Source organism: Bos indicus, chromosome 18, assembly GCF_029378745.1.
Source record: "Bos indicus isolate NIAB-ARS_2022 breed Sahiwal x Tharparkar chromosome 18, NIAB-ARS_B.indTharparkar_mat_pri_1.0, whole genome shotgun sequence".
NCBI lineage: Eukaryota > Metazoa > Chordata > Mammalia > Artiodactyla > Bovidae > Bos > Bos indicus.
The window spans coordinates 2,327,803-2,349,252 of record NC_091777.1 but is presented as its reverse complement, the minus strand read 5'-3'; the positions used below and the strand labels follow the sequence as shown (position 1 = coordinate 2,349,252).

The 21,450-nt window shown below is 51.3% G+C and overlaps 1 protein-coding gene and 1 non-coding gene across 4 annotated transcripts in view; both read right to left on the bottom strand.

The window, feature by feature from the left end:
* ST3GAL2 (ST3 beta-galactoside alpha-2,3-sialyltransferase 2) overlaps positions 1-21,450 on the bottom strand; it is a 48,324-nt gene that overhangs the window by 12,908 nt on the left and 13,966 nt on the right. For 2 of the 3 annotated variants that reach the window (XM_019979301.2, XM_070770307.1), the window contains exon 2: positions 1,922-3,257. In XM_019979301.2, the coding sequence (XP_019834860.1) occupies positions 1,922-2,260 (339 nt within the window). In that variant the 5' untranslated portion in view covers positions 2,261-3,257. Of the gene's footprint in view, positions 1-1,921; positions 3,258-11,680; positions 17,935-21,450 lie in introns of those variants that run through there. The other variant, XM_019979302.2, reaches the window with a different exon arrangement.
* TRNAG-UCC (transfer RNA glycine (anticodon UCC)) lies at positions 15,288-15,360 on the bottom strand. The gene has a single exon. It is a non-coding gene; the product is annotated as a tRNA-Gly (tRNA).

Here is a 21,450-nt window from a genome sequence, read left to right as displayed (position 1 = left end):
CACAGCAGTGAAGAGGCAGGTGGGGCCTATAGCAAACAGGAGCCGCCATCAAAAAGGGGTGACTTCAGCCAACTGTTGCCTTGTGGGACTGTGAGAGGGACCAGATTTTCTAATATTTCAAGAAAAGCTGAAAATACAGATCTCATGTGAAATAATCAGATTCCTAGAGATGGCAATTAAGGCAAACAGTTTTAGAACACTGAGCTGGACTCAACCCCCGGGCCACCATCTCTAAGGGCTTTAACATGCTCTGTGGTCTGAACCATAACACTGCAAGTGTGCAGCTGTGTAGGAGCTGCTCAGGGGAAGAGAAAGCAGGAAGGGGATGGTGGGCCTGCTTCCCTGAGCATAGGAGGGGCCCCCGAGCACAAGAACAGGGACTCAGTGTGGAGAGGAAGCTTAGCTCTGAAATAAGAATTTCTAAGTTCACAGCAAAAGGGGTGACTGTGGGGAGCAGCAGAGAAGTGGCTTCTAAGGCTTAGACAGCTCTGAGTTTCATCCCTGTGGGCAGGGGGCCTGGCCGGCCTCTCACTCCATCGTTGCCCAGAGGACTGTTCTGGCCCTTCACGGCCGCCTCTGAGACCTATGCCCTTGGGCAAGCCCTGCGTACTCTCTGAACCTGGATTTCCCCATAAAATGAAGGATGTGACTATGAGGAACAGGCAGGACCCTTCAAGGGCTCCAAGTTGTCATGGCAAGGGCCTGTGTGGCTCTTGGTAGATCCTGCCCTGTAGTCTCCCCCTCCTCGGGGGCTCTGACAGTCCGCGCCAGGAGCAGCATCTGTCAGTTGCTCTGATAGGCCTGATCGCACGAGCTCATTCTCAGTTGCCCTGAATATGAGAAAGAGAGGGAGTTATCACCCTCTCCATTTGCCAGCTGGGGAGACCAGGGAGCATGCAGTGGCTCCCCAGTCACTCAGCAGGGAGCACCGGCAGCCTGCGGGGCCCTGGGTTAAGGACTGACACGGAGCCACTGCTGACATGTGTGGCGAGCAGATGGCCCTGGTGGAGCCTGCGGAGAAATGCGCCAGAGACGATGGGGAGGAGGGGAGGGAGCCAAAGCAGCAAAGAGGTGACAGGGTCCAGAAGAGTGGCTTCCTCTCCTCCCTTCCCCTCAGCCCCCAAAGGATCCGATGACGCTTTCTTATCCTGCTGCTGCTACTGCTGCTAAGTCGCTTCAGTCGTGTCCGACTCTGTGCGACCCCATAGACGGCAGCCCACCAGGCTCCCCCGTCTCTGGGAGTCTCCAGGCAAGAATACTGGAGTGGGTTGCCATTTCCTTCTCCAATGCATGAAAGTGAAAAGTGAAAGTGAAGTCGCTCAGTCGTGTCTGACTCTTAGCGACCCCATGGACTGCAGCCTACCAGGTTCCTCCGTCCATGGGATTTTCCAGGCAAGAGTACTGGAGTGGGGTGCCATTGCCTTCTCCGTTCTTATCATAACCCAGAAGAAAACCTTTTCTAGCAAGTGAAGAGAACCAACTGAATGGAATGGTGTTTCAAATTATTTGGGGCAAACATTTACAAATGAGGAAGTGGCCAGCATGGCAACAAGCACTGGAGCTGAGCTGCCACCTGCTTTCTGAAGGGCAGGCCTTCCTGTTGCCATGGGCCTCACTTCTCAGCATCTTCTCCCCAGGGACCTGCCTCTCCTGTTTATTTTACCTCCTTGACCCAGCAGGCATTTCTGGTCTCTGTTTGGCCTCTGCAGGCACTAGGAAATGTGAGTTCTCTCCCCTTGCTGGCCAAAGCTCGCTCTACCCTTCACACTCTGTGCCCCTGGTGGCTGGCTCCGGTCCAGTGAAGGGTGCAAAGGGTGCCAGGAGACAGACCGCCCAAATCCCAGAGGGGGGTCTCAGGGGGTCTCCTAAATGGAGAGGACAGACTCCAGAAAGGGGGCAGCAAAGGCCATGGCTTTCTCACCATCCACCACCTCTGGACGTCGGGGGGCAGGTCCATGTTCTCCCGAGTCCAGACGGGGGAGATGTTGCTGTTGAAGTGGCTGTCGAACCACTCGGAGGCGCCGGTGTCGCCCATGCAGCGGCGACAGGCGCAGCTCTTGCCAGCCAGCCCCTCCTTGCTGAGGCGCTGCAGGCCAGCGTAGCCCGGCACCAGCTTCACCCGGGGAGCCCCGTCCAGGGCGCCCGAGTCCAGGTAGGGCAGGGTGGCCGTGCTATGGTGGGAGTAGGTGAAGAGCAGCGACATGACGAACACCAGCAGGAAGGCCATGGAGAGGAACCACACCCGCAGCGAGCACTTCATGGTGCGCGCCCGGGAGCTGGGCCCTCAGGCTGGCGGCAGGCGGGCCTCACCACGGCCACTGCTTCTCCAGCCCGCGGACAGGCCAGCTACAGCGCAGCCCACGTGCTTTGGCACCACGTGCAAAGGACATGCGGGCGGGTGCTGAGCAGGGACCGAGGTAGGGGCCTGCGCATGCGCCCTCGGTGCCAGCAGAGTCCGGCGGCAGCAGCAGCTCCTGTCCCGGCCGCCAGCCCCGCTCACAGCTTCATCAGCTCCGTCTGCCACTAGCTGGGCCACAGAGGCTCTGCTGCTCCCGGAGCCCCGGCAAAGGGGAGGTCAGTCCATCCCAGCCTTCTAGTCCCTTGGGGTTGCTGGCTGCCAGCTCTGGGGGTCCCCCTCTTTGGCGGCTTGAAATGATCCAGTCTGGAGCATTCGGGGTCCTTGTGGTTCATGAGCAGATGCCGAGGCGGACCCTCGTCCCCCACAGCGGGGAAGCCCTTGAACCCCAGTCACAGCAGAGAGCACTTGGGCTTCCAGCAGCCGAAAGGTCATGAAGTCTTCCCCTCTCTGGGCCCAATGCCTCTGCCAGGAGAAAAGGGAACTGAGCTCGATCTGGGGAGAAGAGACTGAAGAAGCTCTGTGGGTGCCGGTAAACTCTTCAGGGACAAGGTCCTCCTGCCGCTCGGTTCTGCCTTCCTACTTCCCCCGAGGCGCCCGTCCCTTCTCCTGATGGTCCTAGTTGTGTAGGGGTGGCTGAGCTCCAGCTCCTGCTGTGTGGTCCTTTGGGGCCTGCGATCACCCGCTTCTCAGAAGAGTGTTGTTGTGAGTGCCACCTGGGGCAACCAAGCGGGCACGTGTCGAGCTCCAGGCCGGGGCCTCCGTCTTAGTGCTGCTGGCCCAGGCTTGGAGGCTGCCCTGCCCATCCCTGCTCCCGAGGCCTCGGTCCTGCCCTGAGCGAGCAGTAATCCCCTGGCAGGTTCCCCTCACTTGTCAGGCACCAGGCTGCCGCAGCGTGACTCTGAAATCAGAGAGGAAAAATAAAGTGCAGACAGATCCCACACGCACACATGCTCTCCTCCGCCCCCGCCCCCGAGGCCCAGAGGGGACAGAGCGGGCAGAAGGAGACGCCCCCTTTACCAAAGGGCGGACAAAGGAGGGCTCCTCCCTCCCGTGCTGACAGCACCGCGCTCTGCTCCTTAACTCCAGCATCACAGGACTAGAGCTGCTGGCCACGCTCTCTGAGCCAGAGGTGGCTCAGACAGTAAAGACTCTGCCTGCAATGCAGGAGAGTGGAGTTTGATCCCTGGGTTGGGAAGAGCCCCTGGAGAAGGAAATGGCAACCCACTCCCCTACTCTTGCCTGGAGAATCCAATGGATGGAAGAGCCGGGGGGGCTACAGTCCATAGGATCGTAAAAAGTCAGACACGACTCAGCAACTAACACTTTGACACTTCAACAAGGATGGAAAGTAATCTCCCTAGAGCCACAAAATGAGTACCTGCAAAAGCCAGGTTTAGGAAGCTCCTATTCTAGACAGCATATTCAAAAGCAGAGACATTACTTTGCCAACAAAGGGCCATCTAGTCAAGGCTATGGTTTTTCCAGTGGTCATGTATGGATGTGAAAGTTGGACTGTGAAGAAAGCTGAGCACTGAAGAATTGATGCTTTTGAACTGTGGTGCTGGAGAAGACTCTTGAGAGTCCCTTGGACTGCAAGGAGATCCAACCAGTCCATTCTAAAGGAGATCAGCCCTGGGTGTTCTTTGGAAGGAATGATGCTAAAGCTGAAACGCCAATATTTTGGCCACCTCATGCGAAGAGTTGACACATTGGAAAAGACTCTGATGCTGGGAGGGATCGGAGGCAGGAGGAGAAGGGGACGACAGAGGATGAGATGGCTGGATGGCATCACCACTCGATGGACATGAGTTTGGCTGAACTCCGAGAGTTGGTGATGGACAGGGAGGCCTGGCGTGCTGCAATTCATGGGGTCACAGAGTCGGACACGACTGAGTGACTGAACTGAACTAATTCTAGCTACAGGAGGTTAATTTCAGGTGAAACTTAAGAGAAAATGGCCCAGAGCAAAGATCACAGGGGACTGCGGATATGACCACCCCAGCCTGGGTGCTCTGGACCCCTGAGAAGAGATAGAGCACCTCCCACAGTGAGGGCTACAGCCAGCCTGGGCCCTGGGATTGGCCCTCCTCTCTCCCCAGTGTGGGCTACAGATGAGGCGGCCCTGGGTTAGCCGGGTGAATCGTTAACACTCCTTCCAGCTCTGGTGTCAGAAAGAGAAGCTGACCGTGACAGGACGCTGGGGTCACTGCTCAGCCCTCTGGACAGCTGCCTTCATCTGCAGGTTATGGAATAAACGCCAGGGCCCCTGGGGGTACTGACAGCCTGAGGCCCCTGACAAGCGCAGTGAGAAAAGGCGGCAGGGTGGTGTGTGGATACACCCGAAGGAAAGGAGCCTGAATCCACGCCATGTGCTCGGGAGCCAGGGCGAGAGTGAGGACGAGGCTGGGAGTGGAGCCCCAGGCCTGACTCCATGTCATGGGGAGCACTTAATCCCCGTGGCAGGCCTGTCTCCACCAGCTCCTCTCCAAATCCTGCCCGCCCTGGTTCCGACCTGGCCCCGGGCACAGCTGTTCACTGGGAGCTCCACCCTGGCCAGCCCTCCCAGGTCCTTTGCTGCACAGAAGGCCTCTCGGGCTCCACGTTTAAGAACCTTTGCCACCACCTCCATTCGTGGCAGCTCAAATTTCTGGGGCCACGCCAAACCACAAAGCCATCAGGGAGCGGAACTAGCATGTTCCAACAAGGAGACATTATTCTAGATGGGGAAACAATGCTTGCACACGTGAAGGAACTTGACTAAGGTTACAGTCTCCTGAGCGGAACTGAGATTTAAGTTCAGTTCTACGTGGTTCCAAAGCCTGAGACTGGCCAGGGTGTAGAAAGAAGCCCACGAGTTCTTTCAACGGCCCAGAGGCTCAGGGGTAAGAGACAAGGAGACACGGGGTCTGGCTTCCCAGGGTCCAGGGTAAAGCTTCGCCCACAAGCCTTAGCGGGACTCCCAGCTCTAAGCCCCAGGCCCAGTCCCACTGGTCCAGCGTGCTCCTGCCCGAGGGTCTCCTGAGCCCTCTGCATGCACAGCGGCTGGGTGTGCAGTCCATCAGTATCAATAGAAGTCTGTTGTCTCCTCAGGGCCTCCGTGTGCTCACACCCAACATCTACGGAAAGGAACTTGGGTTTGCAGGGTCCCGCTCCCAGCACCCTGTGAGAGCCGGCCACGAGGCAACCAGCCCGGGAAGTGGTGACTTTCCAGACTGAGCAAGGGATGGGGTGAGGGGTCAGGCTGGGAGACCTCGGCCCACTGTGGCCGCTGCAGGTAGCCTCCAGCTGAAGCCTGCACAGGAGGCTCAGAAGGAAACAGGCTGGGGCCACAGTGACTCCCTGGAGTCCTAACAAAGCGGGCATCTGAGGTAACCGGCTGCTTGTCAGGGAGAGGAAAAGCCCCAGTTTCGTTACTGTGTTTAGGAAGGGCAGAGAAGCCGAGTCACCAGCAAGAGCCCTTGCTCTGCGAATCCCAAGGCTGAGCTGTGTGGGGAGCATGTGCTGAGGGCAACTGGGGGCACAGGGCGGGACTGTTGCTAAAGCAGCAAGAAACTTGGAGTTCATCGACACGCACTCCAAGTCCAGAAGTTGCCTGATTAAGCCCTTTTATGCACCCCCGTGACCTCCGGTTGCCACTGCCTATTTCTGATTTCTCCCCTTTCACAGCTGCTCTGGTATTTCACGTTAAGCCCATGCCAACCCCAGTGTCAAAAAGTCAGGGGAAGGGGACACACTTGAGCACCAGCCCCTGCCTCTGGGGCCCCCAGAAGGAAGGAGGCCAGTCTTCCAGGGCTGCTTGGATGGTGCTGGCTTGTTTATTCATTCACAGATACTGAAGGAGCCAGGGAGGGCTCAGGGGCTAGTGTGGGACAGTCCATACACGTCCTGTCCTCATGGAGCTTCCAGTCCAAATACAAAGGCACGGGGGTGACAAATGCCACGACGGAAATTACAGGTGCCCCGAGAGGGAGCAGAGGACAAAAGGAAGAAACAGCCCGGCCATTAAAAACACAGCAAGAGGGGCTTCCCTGCTGGCCCAGCAGCTGACTCCACGTGCCCAATGCAGGAGGCCCGGATTCAATCCCTGCTCAGAGAACTAAGATCCCACATGCAGCAAGAAGACTGAAGATCCCATGTGCCATGTCACAACTCAGACCTGGTATTCAGTCGCGTCCGACTCTTTGCCACCCCATGGACTGCAGCCCGCCAGGCCCATCTGTCCATGGGATTCTCCAGGCAAGAATACTGGAGTGGCCTACCATGCTGTCCTCCAGGGGATCTTTCCAACCCTGGGATCAAATCTAGGTCTCCCGCATTGCAGGTGGATTCTTTACCATCTGAGCCACCAGGTAAGCCCAAGACCCGGCGCAGCCAAATAAATAAATAAATATTAAATACACGAACACGGCAAGAAGGCCAGTGAAATGGGGGAGAGTGTTGGAGAGGAAAGTACGAGGGGCCCAGTTACAATGGGCTTTGAAAGGATTAGGATTTATTATGAATCTAATGGGAAGCTTTAAGGGAGGGATGTGTCATGACCTGATTTATATTTTTAAATGGGCCCTTGGAGCAAATTTTTTAAAACCAACAGTACCAAGAGTTGAGAGAGGATGCAGAGTATCAAGAACACTCAGTCACCACTGGTGAGAAAATAAATTGGTACAACGCTTGGAAGGCTAATCTGGCATTACTTAAAAAACATGGATGTGAACAGTATTTTTTTTTTAAGAAAAATTTAAAAACATCTTTCTCACAGAAAATGGCATGGGAACATGATGAGAGATTAGAAAGTTCCCCCATCTGTCCTGGGCTAATTTATTTTGTGATGTCCCGTGTGAGAAGACATTCTGAGCAACTGTAGTCTTCCTCTGGACTGGGTGGAAATGAAGTTTCTCACCAAAGACTGGATATTTGGGATCAATGAATTATAAAACTGGTGAGTCCAGTCTGCTTGTCCTGTGAAGCTGATTTAAAAGCTTAAGCTCATGGACTTCCCTGGTGGTCCGGTAGTTAAGACTTTGCCTTCCAATGCAGGGGGTGTGGGGATCCCTGGTTGGGGAGCTGAGATCCCATATGCTTCGAGGTCAAAAAAACCAAAACATAAAACAGACAAAATATTGTCACAAATTCAATAAAGACTTTAAAAATGGTCCACATCAAGAAATAAATAAATAAAGCTTAAGGTGAACCCTGACAACTGTTTCATTTTCCCCTAAAATCCTGCCCCTACTCGGGACAATCTGTCTCTTCCAGTGAGGTTTAATTCACAAACAGTAAGATGCAGAGCGTGATGCCTGTTGACCTGTGTGTGCGTGTGTGTAAGTGCCCAGAATGAGATACAGAACATTTCCACACACACCCATCCCACCTCCCCGCCCAGGGAGCTCTCCTGTGCCCCTTCCTGGTCATCATTCACTGCTCAACCATTCTGCTGAGTCCTGCCATCATACACTAGGTTTACTTGATTCTTGAACTTCATATAAACACTCCTGCCTGGCTGGCTTCTTTTGCTCAACACAGTGTTTTAGAGATTCATCCATGCTGTATGTACCAGTAGTTTATTCTTATCCATGTTTGGACAGTGAGTTGTTTGCAATTTTTGGTTGCTGTGAGTAAAACTGCCCTGACCTTTCTGCACAAGTCACATACTCTCACTTCTCTGGGGTAAATACCTGGGAGTGGAATTACAGGGTCATAGGGCACATACACCAGTATGTTTAACCTTACCAGAAATGATCAAATAGTTTTCCAGAGTGGCTGTAGCATAAGATTCCACCAGTAATGAATGAAAGTATCATTTGTTTCATGGCCTGAGTATCTTCTATCTTATAAATTTTAGTTATCCTTGTGGGTGTGTAGTAAACTCTGGTATTTCTACAACCAGATACATGTGAATCTATGTACCAAGAGACATACATGAATGCTTAAGGCAGCACTGGCTAATAGCTGGTGCTATTTGCCAACAACCCAAACTCCCATCAGAATAGGATAAATTGTGGTCCATTCACGTCATATGGTAAACATGAATGAACTCCAGTTTCAGAAATAAACAGGGAAGAATATGACCAAAAGACTATTATGCTGAGCAAAATGAGTAAGTCAGGGATACTTATAGTGTGAATTCGTGAAAAGTTCAAAAGTATGCAACACTAAGCAGTAAGTTGTTTAAGCCTCTATACAGAGATGATAAAACAACAGATAAAATCAGGGAAACACTGTAAAATTCAGGGAGTTTCCCTGGAGAGGAAGAAGACAGGTAAGATAAGAAGGGCCTAAAAGAAAAAAGAAGAAGAAGGACCTATCAGGACTTTAGAAGTACTGGGAAATGTTTTACTCTTTAATCCAGGTAGGAAGAACAGAGTATTTAAAATTTTTATTCTTTAAGGAATTTATATGATACATACTATTCTGAATGTGTGATGCATTTCATTATAAAAGCTAATTTTTTTTTTTGTAGGTTAAAACATTTTTTGCTAAGGGACTACTCTGGTTGCTGCATAAGACTAGCAGGGGACCAGAGAGGAGCTACTCCAATATCCCAGGCAATGGAGGTGTTGAGTGGCTGGATGTATTCTGAAGGATTAAACTGATGGGATAGATGGAGGGTGGTGGGGCTGCCATTCATTCATACAGAAAGTCAGGAAAGAAATGGATTTGGGTGAGAGAAAAAAAAAAAATCAACAAGAGTTCTGTTTGCTGCTGCTGCTGCTAAGTCGCTTCAGTCGTGTCTGACTCTGTGCGACCCCATAGACAGCAGCCCACCAGGCTCCGCCGTCCCTGGGATTCTCCCAGGCAAGAATGCTGGAGTGGGTTGCCATTTCCTTCTCCAATGCATGAAAGTGAAAAGTGAAAGTGAAGTCGCTCAGTCGTGTCCGACTTTTCGTGACCCCATGGAGTGCAGCCCACCAGGCTCCTCGGTCCATGGGATTTTCCAGGCAAGAGTACAGGCGCCATTGCCTTCTCCGAGAGTTCTGTTTACAACAGGTTAAATCTGAGATGCCCTTTAAATATCCGTGTGGAAATGGCAACAGGCAGCAGGACGCAGATGTCTGAAGCTCATGGATGAGGTCAGAGCTGAAGTGATACAGCGAGAGTCATCAGAGCACAGTTCATTTTTAAAACTACAGGACCAGAAGACATTATCGAGGGAAGGCCTGACACAGATGAGAGAAGGCTGTTGGCAGTGACCTTCACAATGGCTGATCCAGAGTATGGAGGGGGTGAACACCTGACTAGGTGAGAAATGGCCAACATGCAGGGGAAAAGATGCAGCATCATTAGCTATCAGGGAAATACATCTCAAAACCACAATCAGGGCCTCCCTGGTGGCTCAGCAGTGAAGAGTCCACCTGCCATTGCAGGAGACATGAGTTCCATCCCTGGGCCAGGAAGATTCCACATGCCATGGAGCAGCTAAACCCACGTACCAGAACTATTAAGCCTGTGCTCTGGGGCCCAGGAGCTGCGACTATTGAGCCCATGTGCCACAATTACTGAAACCCGGAACCTAGAGCCTCTGCTCTGCAATGAGAGAAGCCTGTGCACTGCAACCAGAGAGCAGACCCTGCTCTTTGCAATTAGAGAACAGCCCATGCAACAACAAAGACCCAGCACAGCCAATAAATAAGTAAAAATTAAAAAAAATTTTTTAAGTAAAATGGTTTAAAAAAATCCCACCAGATACCACCCACTAGGGTGGCTATAATCAAAAAAGGCAGATAATAACAAGTATTAGTGAAGATATGGAGAAACTGTAACTTTCATACATTGCTGGCGAGAATGTGAAATGGTGCCGCCCGTTTGGAAAACAGTCTGGCAGTCAAAAGGTTAAATGCAGAGTTACCATATGACTCAGCAATTCTAATCTTAGGTCTATAATCCAAGAGAAATGAAAATATATATCCACATAAAAACACATACACAAATGATTATAGAAAGAACTCAAGGTTCCATCAACCGATGAATAAACAAAATGTCCAATATCCATACAATGGAATCTTAGCCATACAAACAAAGCACTGATACAGGCTACATGCATGAACCTTGAAAACATGGTGCTAAGTGAAAAAAGCCTAACACAAAAGCCCATCTATGATGTGATTCCCTTTACAGGAAATATCCAGAATAAAGTTGATCAGTGCTTGCCTAGGGTTGGGGGTTAGAGGAGGTGCAGAGTGACTGTGAACGGCATGATGAAATGTTCTAAAATGGTTTGTGGCCTAAAATTGCACAACCATGTGACTAGACTAAAACCAACTCACTTGTACACTTGAAATGGGTGAACTTTATGTGAGTTACATCTCAATAAAGGTGTTACCAAAAACTGGGCATGGGGTAAAGTGGAATGCGAGATATAGAATGCTTGTATGCTGGTGGGGATGGTTCAGTAGGGGGAGAAGCTAATGCTGCAGGAAAAAGAGGTTAATGGAGAAGCAAAGTCCTGAGCAGCAGGAACAGGGCAGCGGGTTGGGGGAGCCAGTCCCACATGGACAGGGCTTACCAGGCTAGCAGGAGGCGAAGCGGAGCCCGGGCTCAGGCACGGGGAGTATTGCACCTTTACAGTTGCGGTTGGAGATTTACAGAGATAGATGAGAAGCAATCCTCTGAGAGAGGAGAGAAACGGGGATTTGGTGGGAGGCAAGGCAATGCTAGGGTCATCCAAGAAGGCTGTGGTCGCAAAGCTAGCAAATCTGGTGATACCGTTTAATGATAAATGCCCTCTGAAAGGCTTGCTGAATTCAAGATGCTGAGGCTGAACAGAGGAACTGGCGACTAGAATCCAGAAGGTCGAGGGCAGGCTTGAGGAACTGTTGTTGGTCTCCCCTAGAGCCTTCTACCCAGCAGGGGATGCAAGCCTGAACAACTACACCAATACAAAGAACCAAGGGAAGCCAAAGGAGGCCCTAGCCAGCTTGCAGGTGGAAGAAAGGAAAAGCAGGCATATGGGACTGAGCAGCAAAGCCAGCCCCAAAGGAGAACAGTGGGAACTGGGTTTTGGAGGCGAGTGCGGTTTTAGAGCCAGTCTCTGGTCCGTTCCCAGGAGACAAGCCATCGAATTAACCTAATGAAGCACAGGATAGCACAGCCTCAGACCAGCGCAGCTGAACACAATCTTCTTGGCAGGCAGAGAAAAGAAACGTCAAAATAAGGAGCAGAGGCTGGGGGGAGGGCGGCTGCTTGAAGCTGGAGGGGTTGGACAGAAGGAAAGAAAATCCCAGCCCGAGACTCTGATAAAGCTCGCTCTTTCCACCCAGACACGCGGCCTAAGGATGTGTCTCAGAGCCTCAACGGAAAGGCATCAAGCCACAGATTAGTACTCACATGTGTGATGCTTTCCGCGTTTCTGAGCATTCACAGGCACAGCCTCTCATTCGGTATTCACAGAAGTCCCAAGACAGCCGAACGAGGTCAGCCAGGCGGTGAGGGACGGAGCTTTAATGCCATCCCAGGGCTGATGGCTCCAAGGCCAGGGCTCCCTCCACAGGCTCTCACTGCCTTCCTTACAGAGAGGCTTTTCCCACTTACTGGGGTACAATAATCAAAGTGCTCCCTGTGTCCCAGAACCTGGCCACCGAGCAACCCAGCAAATTGCCTGCCTCCTGGGTGTGGCAACAGCAGATGCCTGGGGGGTGGGGGTGGGAATCAGTCAAGATGCGGAGGGAGGGACCCGACAACCCCCCTTCTCACTGAACTGGAGCCCACGTCCTTGATCTGAGAACGGCTGGCTTGACCTCTGCATGCCTGGCTGCCTGAACTCATCCATTGCCACACACTGGCACCAGCCTCTGGCACAGACCCCTCAGTTATCCTAGTGACTCAGGCCCCCTTGCTCCCCAGTTACAACCCCTCCGGCAGTGTCTGCTTCAGGAGCCCGTCTTACTGCAGGACACCTCACTCTGACTGGATGTTCAGTCTGAGATCTCAGCTCCAGGACTGCTGACGCTGTCCAGAGTTGGCAGCCAGGAAACCAGAAAGCAAGAGCTAATACAGCTCTTCCAGCCTGGCTAACTTTCCAATAAGCCCGGGAGAAATAAACCATCAGTCTTCATTGCGAGAGGATCGATGGTGCACCCTAAGAAACAGGCTCCAAGGGAGGGATGCTGAGTCCTGGGGCATGGGCAAGCAGCAGGGCAGGGGGACGGGGGGTGCAGGGTCTCGGCGCTGCACCACACCTGCCCTTAAACGAGTCCCTGCATGGTGTGTTGGTGTCCTGTGGCAGGACAGAATCCAGGGTTTTGTTATACGTATATACAGAAGGCAGGAAGCGGTCTGGAAAAACAATACTATCTCAGTAGCAAGGCAAACCCAGACAGAAACAATTGAGGAGAGGCCAGAATATAGCACAAGGGAAAAACAAGTTATTTAAAGAACAGAACCACTTCTATGGCGAAGGCCAGGGTGGTTCCTGTTCAGCCCCTGTGCCCACTGACCAGTCTCTCCAGGCTTCAGACCACTCGTTATTTGCCTTTTATCTGGTAGTTGTTTAACATACGAGTATAACCCTTTACCCTGATGCATCTGGGGTCGTGTTACTCTTTGTTTTCTCTTTACTAGTTTTCCTTTAGTTCTTCTTCCTTTTCCTGCCTTGTTGGATTGACACATTATCCCTACTCCCACCACTTCTTTCCCTCCTGGGTTGGAAATTATATCCCTCTTCTTTCCTCTTTTAGTGGCTATCTTAAATTGCTGGCATAATACACTTTCCTAATGAGGTCTAAGGTTTTCAGTAGTACTGTTCTATTTAACAAGGCAGAAACCTGATGTGATTTAAGAATGGTATTCCCTTTCTTACTCTACCTTACTCTTCCTTGCTAATGTGGTCAACAATTTTAGTTTTCCTTCTTTAAAATTAAAAAAACAAACGACACAGAATCGCTGTTTGTGTGTTTTGCCATCTGTGGCCGACACCGTTGGTTGCCTACCAGCAGCCACTCCCCCTTCTTTCCTGCCAACAGAGTCCTGATTTGGCTCAGGCGGCAAAGAACCCAGTCCCAGAAGATGAGGCAAGCCTGGACAGGCAACCACAGTAAGCCTGTTCCCTTTTACCAGGAACTGGTGTCGGGATGAACCAGCTTGGGCCAATGAGACATAAGGAGGTATCTGCTGGGGCCTTCTTGGAAAGATTCTTCTTCCCAAAAAAGAGGCACATTAGAAAGCTTCCTTTTTCTTAGCATCCCCCTGCTTGGGAAGTTATAGGGTGATGATATGCTACCCGGAGCTGTAGCAGCCCTCTCTCAGCCATGAGGAGAAAGATCTTACATCCTTAAGGTGGCAGATCAGAACAATGGGATGACCCAGGGTTTTTCATATCAGTATTAGACCACTGCCCCAACCCTGGAACTCCCTAACTCCACACTTCTCATCATAAGCTTATTAAATATTTTCTGGAGTATAAGTCACTGTGGGTGACTGAATTATCTAAATATACATTCCACAGTTAAATGTATCAACATACTATGTCAATTTCTGCACTCAAAGTTGGTGCTAGCAAGTATACCTTTGGTAGTTCTTTTAGTCACGATCTACAGCTGATAAAACTGTCTTAGCTGGGGAGAGAGATGGGAGGGAGGGTCAAAAGGGAGGGGATATATGTACACCTATGGCTGATTCATGACGAGGTTTGACAGAAAACGACAAAATTCTGTAAAGCAATTATCCTTCAATTAAAAAATAAATTCTTAAAAACTGTCTTAGCAGGTCCAGAAATATCTTTATTTCACCTCACTTTTGAATGAGAGCTGAATATAGAATTCTAGCTTCCTTAAGACAGTCTTCTATCACCTCTGGCTTTCAATGTTGATGAAATGTTGTCTGTCGGTCTAATTGTCATTTCTTTGAATTCTTTTCTCTGGTAGTCCCCTCACCTGGTAGCTTTCAATATTTTCCCCTTGTTCTTTTTTTTTGGCTGCACCACGCAGCTTGCAGGATCTTAAGTTGCCCAACCAGGAATTGAACCCTTGTCGCCTACAGTGGAAGTGTGGATCCTAACCACACGACTGCCAGTGAATTCTCATTTTTTCCTTTTATTCTTTTTTGGGGGAGAGGGTAATAAGTTACTCTACTCCCTTTATTCTTATCTGCAGTTTCACTGTATTATATCTAGGTATTTATCCTGTTTGGTTGGAGAAGGAAATGGCAACCCACTCCAGTGTTCTTGCCTGGAGAGTCCTGTGGACAGGGGAGCCTGGTAGGCTGCTGTCTCTGCGGTCGCACAGAGTCAGACATGACTGAATCGACTTAACATGCATGCATGCCTTGGAGAAGGAAATGGCAACCCACTCCAGTGTTCTTGCCTGGAGAGTCCTGTGGACAGGGGAGCCTGGTGGGCTGCCGTCTATGCGGTCGCACAGAGTCGGACACGACTAAAGCGACTTAGCAGCAGCAGCAGCATTCTGTTTGGTATTCATGCTGTTACTTCAATTTTGGAATTCTCAGTCATTATCACTTCAAATGTTTTTCTGCCATTTCCTTGATTCGTATCTGGAATTCCTACTAGACTTGTACTAAAGCCTGTCACTCTGTTCTCCATGTCTATCCTGCATTCTAAATTAATTCCTCAGCATGAGTGTCCAATTCATGATTTCTATGTGTCCTGGCTATAGTTATCCATCGTCTCAAGTTCTAATTACACTATTTTTCAATGCTAGAATTTTTAAAAATTTTCATATTCACGTACTGTTTTATGACTCCCCTTTCTTTTCTTTAATGTGTTTCTGTTGCCCTAATCTCTTTGACGATCTTTATAAAGTTATTTTCTGATTACTCTGTTATTTTCATTTCTGGGGTAAATTTTTCTTTGTTTCTGTTCTTTTTTCATATTAGTTTTCCTCACTTTTCTTTTAGAGGCTGACCCAAACATGGTCACCATCTTTGTGATGTTTTAAAATTTTTATTTATTATTTTGGCTGCACAGCATGCAGGATCTTAATTCCCTGAACAGGGATTGAACCTGTGCCTCCTACAGTGGAAGCGTAGACTCCTAACCACTGGACCACCAGGGAATTCCCTCCTCACATGTTTCTGAGTATACAAGTTCATCCCTCCACCATCTAGGGGTTTTCACCTTTGCCTCCCCATGTCCTTTGGGTCTCCTGGTCTAGAATTACATCTTGCAGCACTAGCTCAGCTTAGATCCAGGCTGACACTGGGGTGTGCCTAGGTAACCATCTTCGTGATAAGCCATAGCCCCAGGGAACGGGTGACACCACCCGTTTCCCAGCCCCCGGGTTCCAGCAGTGTGCCCAGCTCTGATTCCATGCTTTGTGTTGAGCACGTCAGAGCTGTTACCCCAGATTTCCAGTCACTTCTGCCTACATCCAGACTCAGACCAGCAGGGCTGCAGCTTCTGCCCTGCTCTCCCCTGTGTGTTCTTGCTCCACTTCTCATTACAGGGATGTTTATCATTTTATGTGGGGAGGGAGGGGGAGTAGTACATGGCTATGTTTTCAGCATTTTGTCTTTCTTATGTATCACTGCTATACATTTACAGTGCCATCTTGACTGGATGAGCTGGATTAAATTATTCGTACCAAGGAACTAGGACTCCCTGCCGTTAACAGTCTCCCAAGAAGGCATATCAAGCCATCTCTAATGGGATTCACAGAACTCCAGCCAGGACACTGAGGGAAGTTGACTGAGACAGCCTGGGGTAAGCTGATTGAAAGCTCCAGTTAAAACTGCTCTCCCATCCCCACCCCGTTTTCTCCCCAGTCCACCGTGGGCTGGCTGCAGGGGTGGGCAGACACGCAGTCCCATGCCTTCAGCCCCTCTTCCACACCACTTCAGCATCTCCCAGTCTTTTACCCGGCCAGGGAAACTGGTATACTGGCCACATGGATACTCTTGATGAAAGGCCCATCTGACTCCCTTCAAGACCCCAGCCCCCTGCAGCAGGCCCAGCCTTTAGTCTCAATTACATCAGGACAGCAGTGAATTCGGGAGCCAAATTCTAGTCCGGGCTATCATCAGGCAGCTAGACACTTTTTCTTTCCAGGTCAAGGTTCTTGAACAATCAGAGGAAGGCTCTCCCACGACCCCCTCTCCTTCCTCTGTGATTTATTTCCTGTTTGTTTCCTGCTACCGTCACTTTGACTTCCAAGCCACTGTGACCTACCTTCTTCACTCAGACCCTTCCACTGCTTGTTTTTTCCAGCAGCTAATGGACTCTGAAGGTTCCACCCTCAGCTCCTTTCCTCTTTGCTTCTCTATGCGCCCCTTCCAAACAGGAGCCTGCCCTCCTACCCTAGACTCCAGATCTACATTCTCAATCGCCTCTTTAGCCACGTGGCATTTCAGATGTAAACACATCACCTTCCTGCATTCAAAAGCATGTGGATGGAGACACAGCACTCTCATTCACACGGCCAAGGTCAGGCTCACAGAGCATCCAGAGACTCCCTAAACCAGGCCACCCTCTCAAGCCTCATCTCTCATCATGCCCATTCCTCTAGGGTTATGAGCTAATTTGGACCATAGGCCAAATCTAGCCCACATTTATTATGATCCTACACAAAACCTAAAAAGACACGGACATGTTATTTAATTCATTACCTAGCATTGGCCTTCGAATGGCAGGCATCAAAAAATATTTGTCCATAGAGGGGAGAGATAATTTCGAAGTTTGGGATTAATATATACACACTACTATGCATAAAACAGAGAATCAACAAGGATTACCACATAGCACAGGGATCTCTACTCAATATTCTATGATAACCTATACAAGATAAGAGTTTTTGAAAAAGAAGGGATATATGTATAACAAAAACACTTTGCCCTACACCTGAAACTAACACAACATTGTAAATCAACTAGACTCCAATATAAAATAAATTTTTTTTAAATTTGTTCAACTGAATATCGTCTCTCTATACAACCCCAGGGTTGTAAGAAGCAGAAATAAGGGTAATGAAAAATGCTTTGAAACCACTTTCATAAATCATTGTGTAAACGTGCAAAGGGAAATGATAATCAGCCCCACTCTTTCAGCTGTGACATTAAAGCTTTCTCTGACTTCTTGCAGATCACCAGGAAACATGAGACCTCAGGTACAAACCAGATTTCACAAGTCAGAGGCAAGGAGAAAGTGAGTGTATAAAAGCTAAGGGGGCTGCCTGGGTGGTAGGAATGGTCGAGGCAGCCTGCTCCTCAGTTTCCGTCAGCAGAGACACCAGGGCGGCTAGGACGCACCTCTCTCTGGTCCGCCCCCAAGCACCACAGGCTGCTGGCTAAGTTCTCTCGAGCTGGGACTTGTCAGATCTCACGACCGCCCACCCCAGCTCAGGGTCCTTCCCAGTCAAGTCTTCCAAAATGGAAAGAAAAAAAAAAAAGCACCTAAAAAGCTTGGCTTCAGTTTCTGGTTTGGCCACCTGTCGGCTATGAACCATTTAACCTTTCTGATCCGTGCCCTTTTCTGTAACATGGAGATACCACGTATCTTGCAGAGTGTCTGTAAGGAGAGCCAGAAAACTTCCAGCTCAGTGCCTGTGCTCCCAGGCTGGGCAGGTGGGGGGCCATGGTTCGGTCAGCCCCAGGCTCAGCGTGACCCTGGAGAGGCATCGCGGGCTCCTCAGCGCCCTCAGCCCCACCCCAACCCCCACCTCCCAGGCCAGACGGCCAAGGTCTTGCTCCAGAACTCCCTTCTGTGCCTAAGCAAAGGCACTGCCTGCCCAACGTCCGACCCCCACAGTGGCAGCTTCCGGGGGGGCGGGGTGGGCAGCAGAGGCCTGAGGTCTCAGAGCCAGTCTGCCCCATGGACCTTCACCCCCAAGGCCGCGCAGTAAGGAATGCTGTGTCCATCCTGCAGCAGAGCCTGTGGGTCACGGAGCCTGTCACCTGGTGCCTGACTTCATCACACATTCAGAACACAAGCCTGCCCTGAGCTAGTCCCTTTTTTTTCCCCAGCCATGCTGTGTGGAATGTGGGATCTTAGTTTCCCCAACCAGGGATCAAATCCATACCCACTGCATTGGAAGCTTGGGGTCTTAACCACTAGACCGCCAGGGAAGTCCCTAAGCTGGTTCTAAACAGCTCACCAAGGTCCATCCCTTACTTGGCCACCTCTGTGACTCTCTAGACACACATTGGCAGCAAGACTCTAAAAAAGACAAAGTTAATAAGAGGGTTTCTTCACAGAGCTGAAAGCCTCTGACGTTAAGAGAAGCAGGAGGTGGACTTCCCCAACAGTTCAGTGTCAAGACAGCGCTGCCAACGCAGGAGGCATGGGTTTCACCCCTGGTTGAGGAAGATCCTGAATGCTGTGTGGCAGTCTCCCCCATCAAAGAAAAAGAGAGAAAGAGGCAGGAGACAGGCAGGAGACCCTGAAGGTAAGAGACTGGGAAAGAGATCTTTGAGGACTTCAGGAGGCAGAGGGAGTGGGATGAGTAAATGGATAAACGGTGGCCTGGGGAAGTCAGAGGAGTCTGGAGAACCTGCAGTCTAGACCTTATTGCCCAACTCTGCCTCCCAAGGGCAATTAAACGTGACCGCACCACCTACCAGGGCCAGGGGACAAGGGTGCTTCGAGTCTGTTCTGATTGCCTTTAAAGATAAGGTTCAAAGCACCAGGTGGCTGGGCTATTCATCACAGTTTACGAGTCAGACCTCAGTCATACCAGAGATGTAATGAAGAGCCGCAGAGAAGCTGCCGGGCCCTCCTTTACCTTCTGCACCTTGTCTGGGTGTCCAGGGGACGTTTCAGATTTCAAGAGCAAAGCAGAGGATGTATTCATTCAACAAGCATCTCCTGCACTCGGGAGCAGCAGGTGGCACAGAGAGCCCAGCCCTCCCCTTCCTGAGCGGCCACATCACTGACCCTGTAGCAAAGCTCCTTCTCTGGCCTCGCAGCTCCTGCTCCTTCAAGGAGCAGAGCAATGGGAATCCCGTTCTGAGGAGGCTCCACCAGCCCCTCTGGTCCATGTCCACCCAAGGCTCCCTGCTTTTGCTGGCCAGGCTCCCCCTAGGAGAGCTGCCTTTCCAAGGGTACGCCAAGGGCAGCCAACCCTAGAGACCAGCTGCTGGCCTCGCCGCTAGAGGATGGAGCTGGGCGCGGCCTACCCCAGAGGACTTAGGGGGCATAACTGGAGCAATGCCCACAGCTAGAACGGGCGTGGCGGGCAGAGCCGAGGGCTTCCAGAAGGAAGGGGTGAGTCAGATCCTCAGCTCCCAGACACTGGGGAGGACAATGTTTCTCATCCAGCTCATGCTCATGAAAGACAGCACTCTGCTCTTCTCAGGAAGATGGATTAATCCAATCCTTCTCAATGCCGGTTCCCTCAAACGCACACACACCCTCTGCCCTGGGGTGGGCGGGCAGGTGTAGGTTTGATAGAGGGTTTAGAAGAGAGGCTCACGGCATTCCATTGCCCCTGCCAGAACTGAGTGAACAGGAAGAGGAGTAGATAGTTTCTCCAGGTAACCAACCTCCATCTCCCCAACGTGTGCACCCACAAGGCAGGGGACCAGCCAGGGAAGGCCTGGCCCACTACACCTGGACAGCTTCCTGGAGCACTCCCGCCAAGGGTGTGCGGACTGAGAAAGAAACTCCAGGGGCTGGGCGCAAAGGGCAAACGTTCTCTCCCTAATTTCCAACCAGCCCTCTGAGATGGCACCCCAGGAATCCTGCATCTGATCACTGCTGCCCTCACCATCGGGGAAGGGACAGGACTGGTGCTTCTGTTTCCCCGACCGCCCTGGTCTGCCCCCTCCCCAGCCTGCACCGGGCACGGGGCTCCGGACAGGGCTCTCCGCCCAGCACCGGAAGCCTGGGGAGGCTGGACACCTGAAGACACTGATGGAGAAGGCCTGAGCTAGGGTCTACACAAGTCCTGCCAGTGCACACCCAGCGAAGGGAGCTGTGCTTCTAAAAGCTTCCAGGCCAGCATCTCCATGACTCCCAATTCCAGCCTGGCCTTGGCCCATGCTCAGAGTTGAAGGATTCAACTTAAAACTCTAGCGTATACCCCTGTATCTTTTGTGGGATAGCGGGGGGGAGGAGAGAATGCCGGAAAAGAGATCCTAACCTAAAGGACCAGCACCGTGACCCTGCAGGAGAGGAGCCCAGGAGGCAGGGCGACTGATACTTTGTGGGCAAGGCAGGCCGCAAGATTGGGGTCTGTGTTGTCACAGCACATGCACAATTCAAGACTGCAGCCCTTCAGCAACCAGAGGGCAGATGCCAGCTCCTCCTGGGGCCACACTGGGATGGACCTGGCCCACAGCTCTGATCTGTGGGACCAGCTCCAGCCCCCAGGAATGCTCACAGAGCTCCTGGGATGGGATGGTACCGAAGCAATGCTTCCGGGAAAACAGCAGCCCCAGTTCCGGGGTTCTCCAGGCCCTCAGCCCAGGGGGGAGTTAAGGAACGCACTCTCCACTCAGGCCAGCATCATACTTGAAGGTGCGAGTGAGAACAGGGCTGTGTCCTCGGCCCCAGGACTGTGCCAACCTCCTCCCCTTGGTCAGGATACCCTCGGGATACCTTGGTTGGAACCTTTCAATCCTCACAGCCCAGCCAAGCCACCCAGGTGGGAAGTCTGCCGAGCCGCTGGAACCAGGCAACATCATGAAAGGGACGGCCAGAGCTGCAGGACAGAGGCCTACTTTGTCGGCTGCAAATTTCTTTAAATGGCTCCAGCCTCGGCAGGGGAGGGCCAGTGGGCTGTAGACAACCTCCCGTATTCTATCCATCCTGCCCCCACATTTCCTTATCAGGTGGCGGTTTCTTCTGATTTTTTTGTGGCTTCATCTCAACACCGGGCATGAAATGGGACCATCTTGCATGCTGGTGGGCTGCAGTGTGGGGTGCGGAGGCCCGTCTGGGCACCACTCACATTCCAGGCAGGAGGTGGGCCAGAAACGCCAATCTGTGGTCAGGCGCTTATCTCCTTTATCAGATGACTTCAAAGTGTTCTCTGTTGTTGTTTTTTAAACCAGAACAATCTTTTGCCCAACTCACCTGGAAACTTTCATCAACCAGGCCAGCTTATCAGTTAATATTCTTGTTGCCCAGTGGGGAGAAGGAGCCAGGTGGTGAGATGTGTGTAACTCCTGCCAAGACCAGATGCTGGAGGAGCCACCAGCCCTCTGCAGTG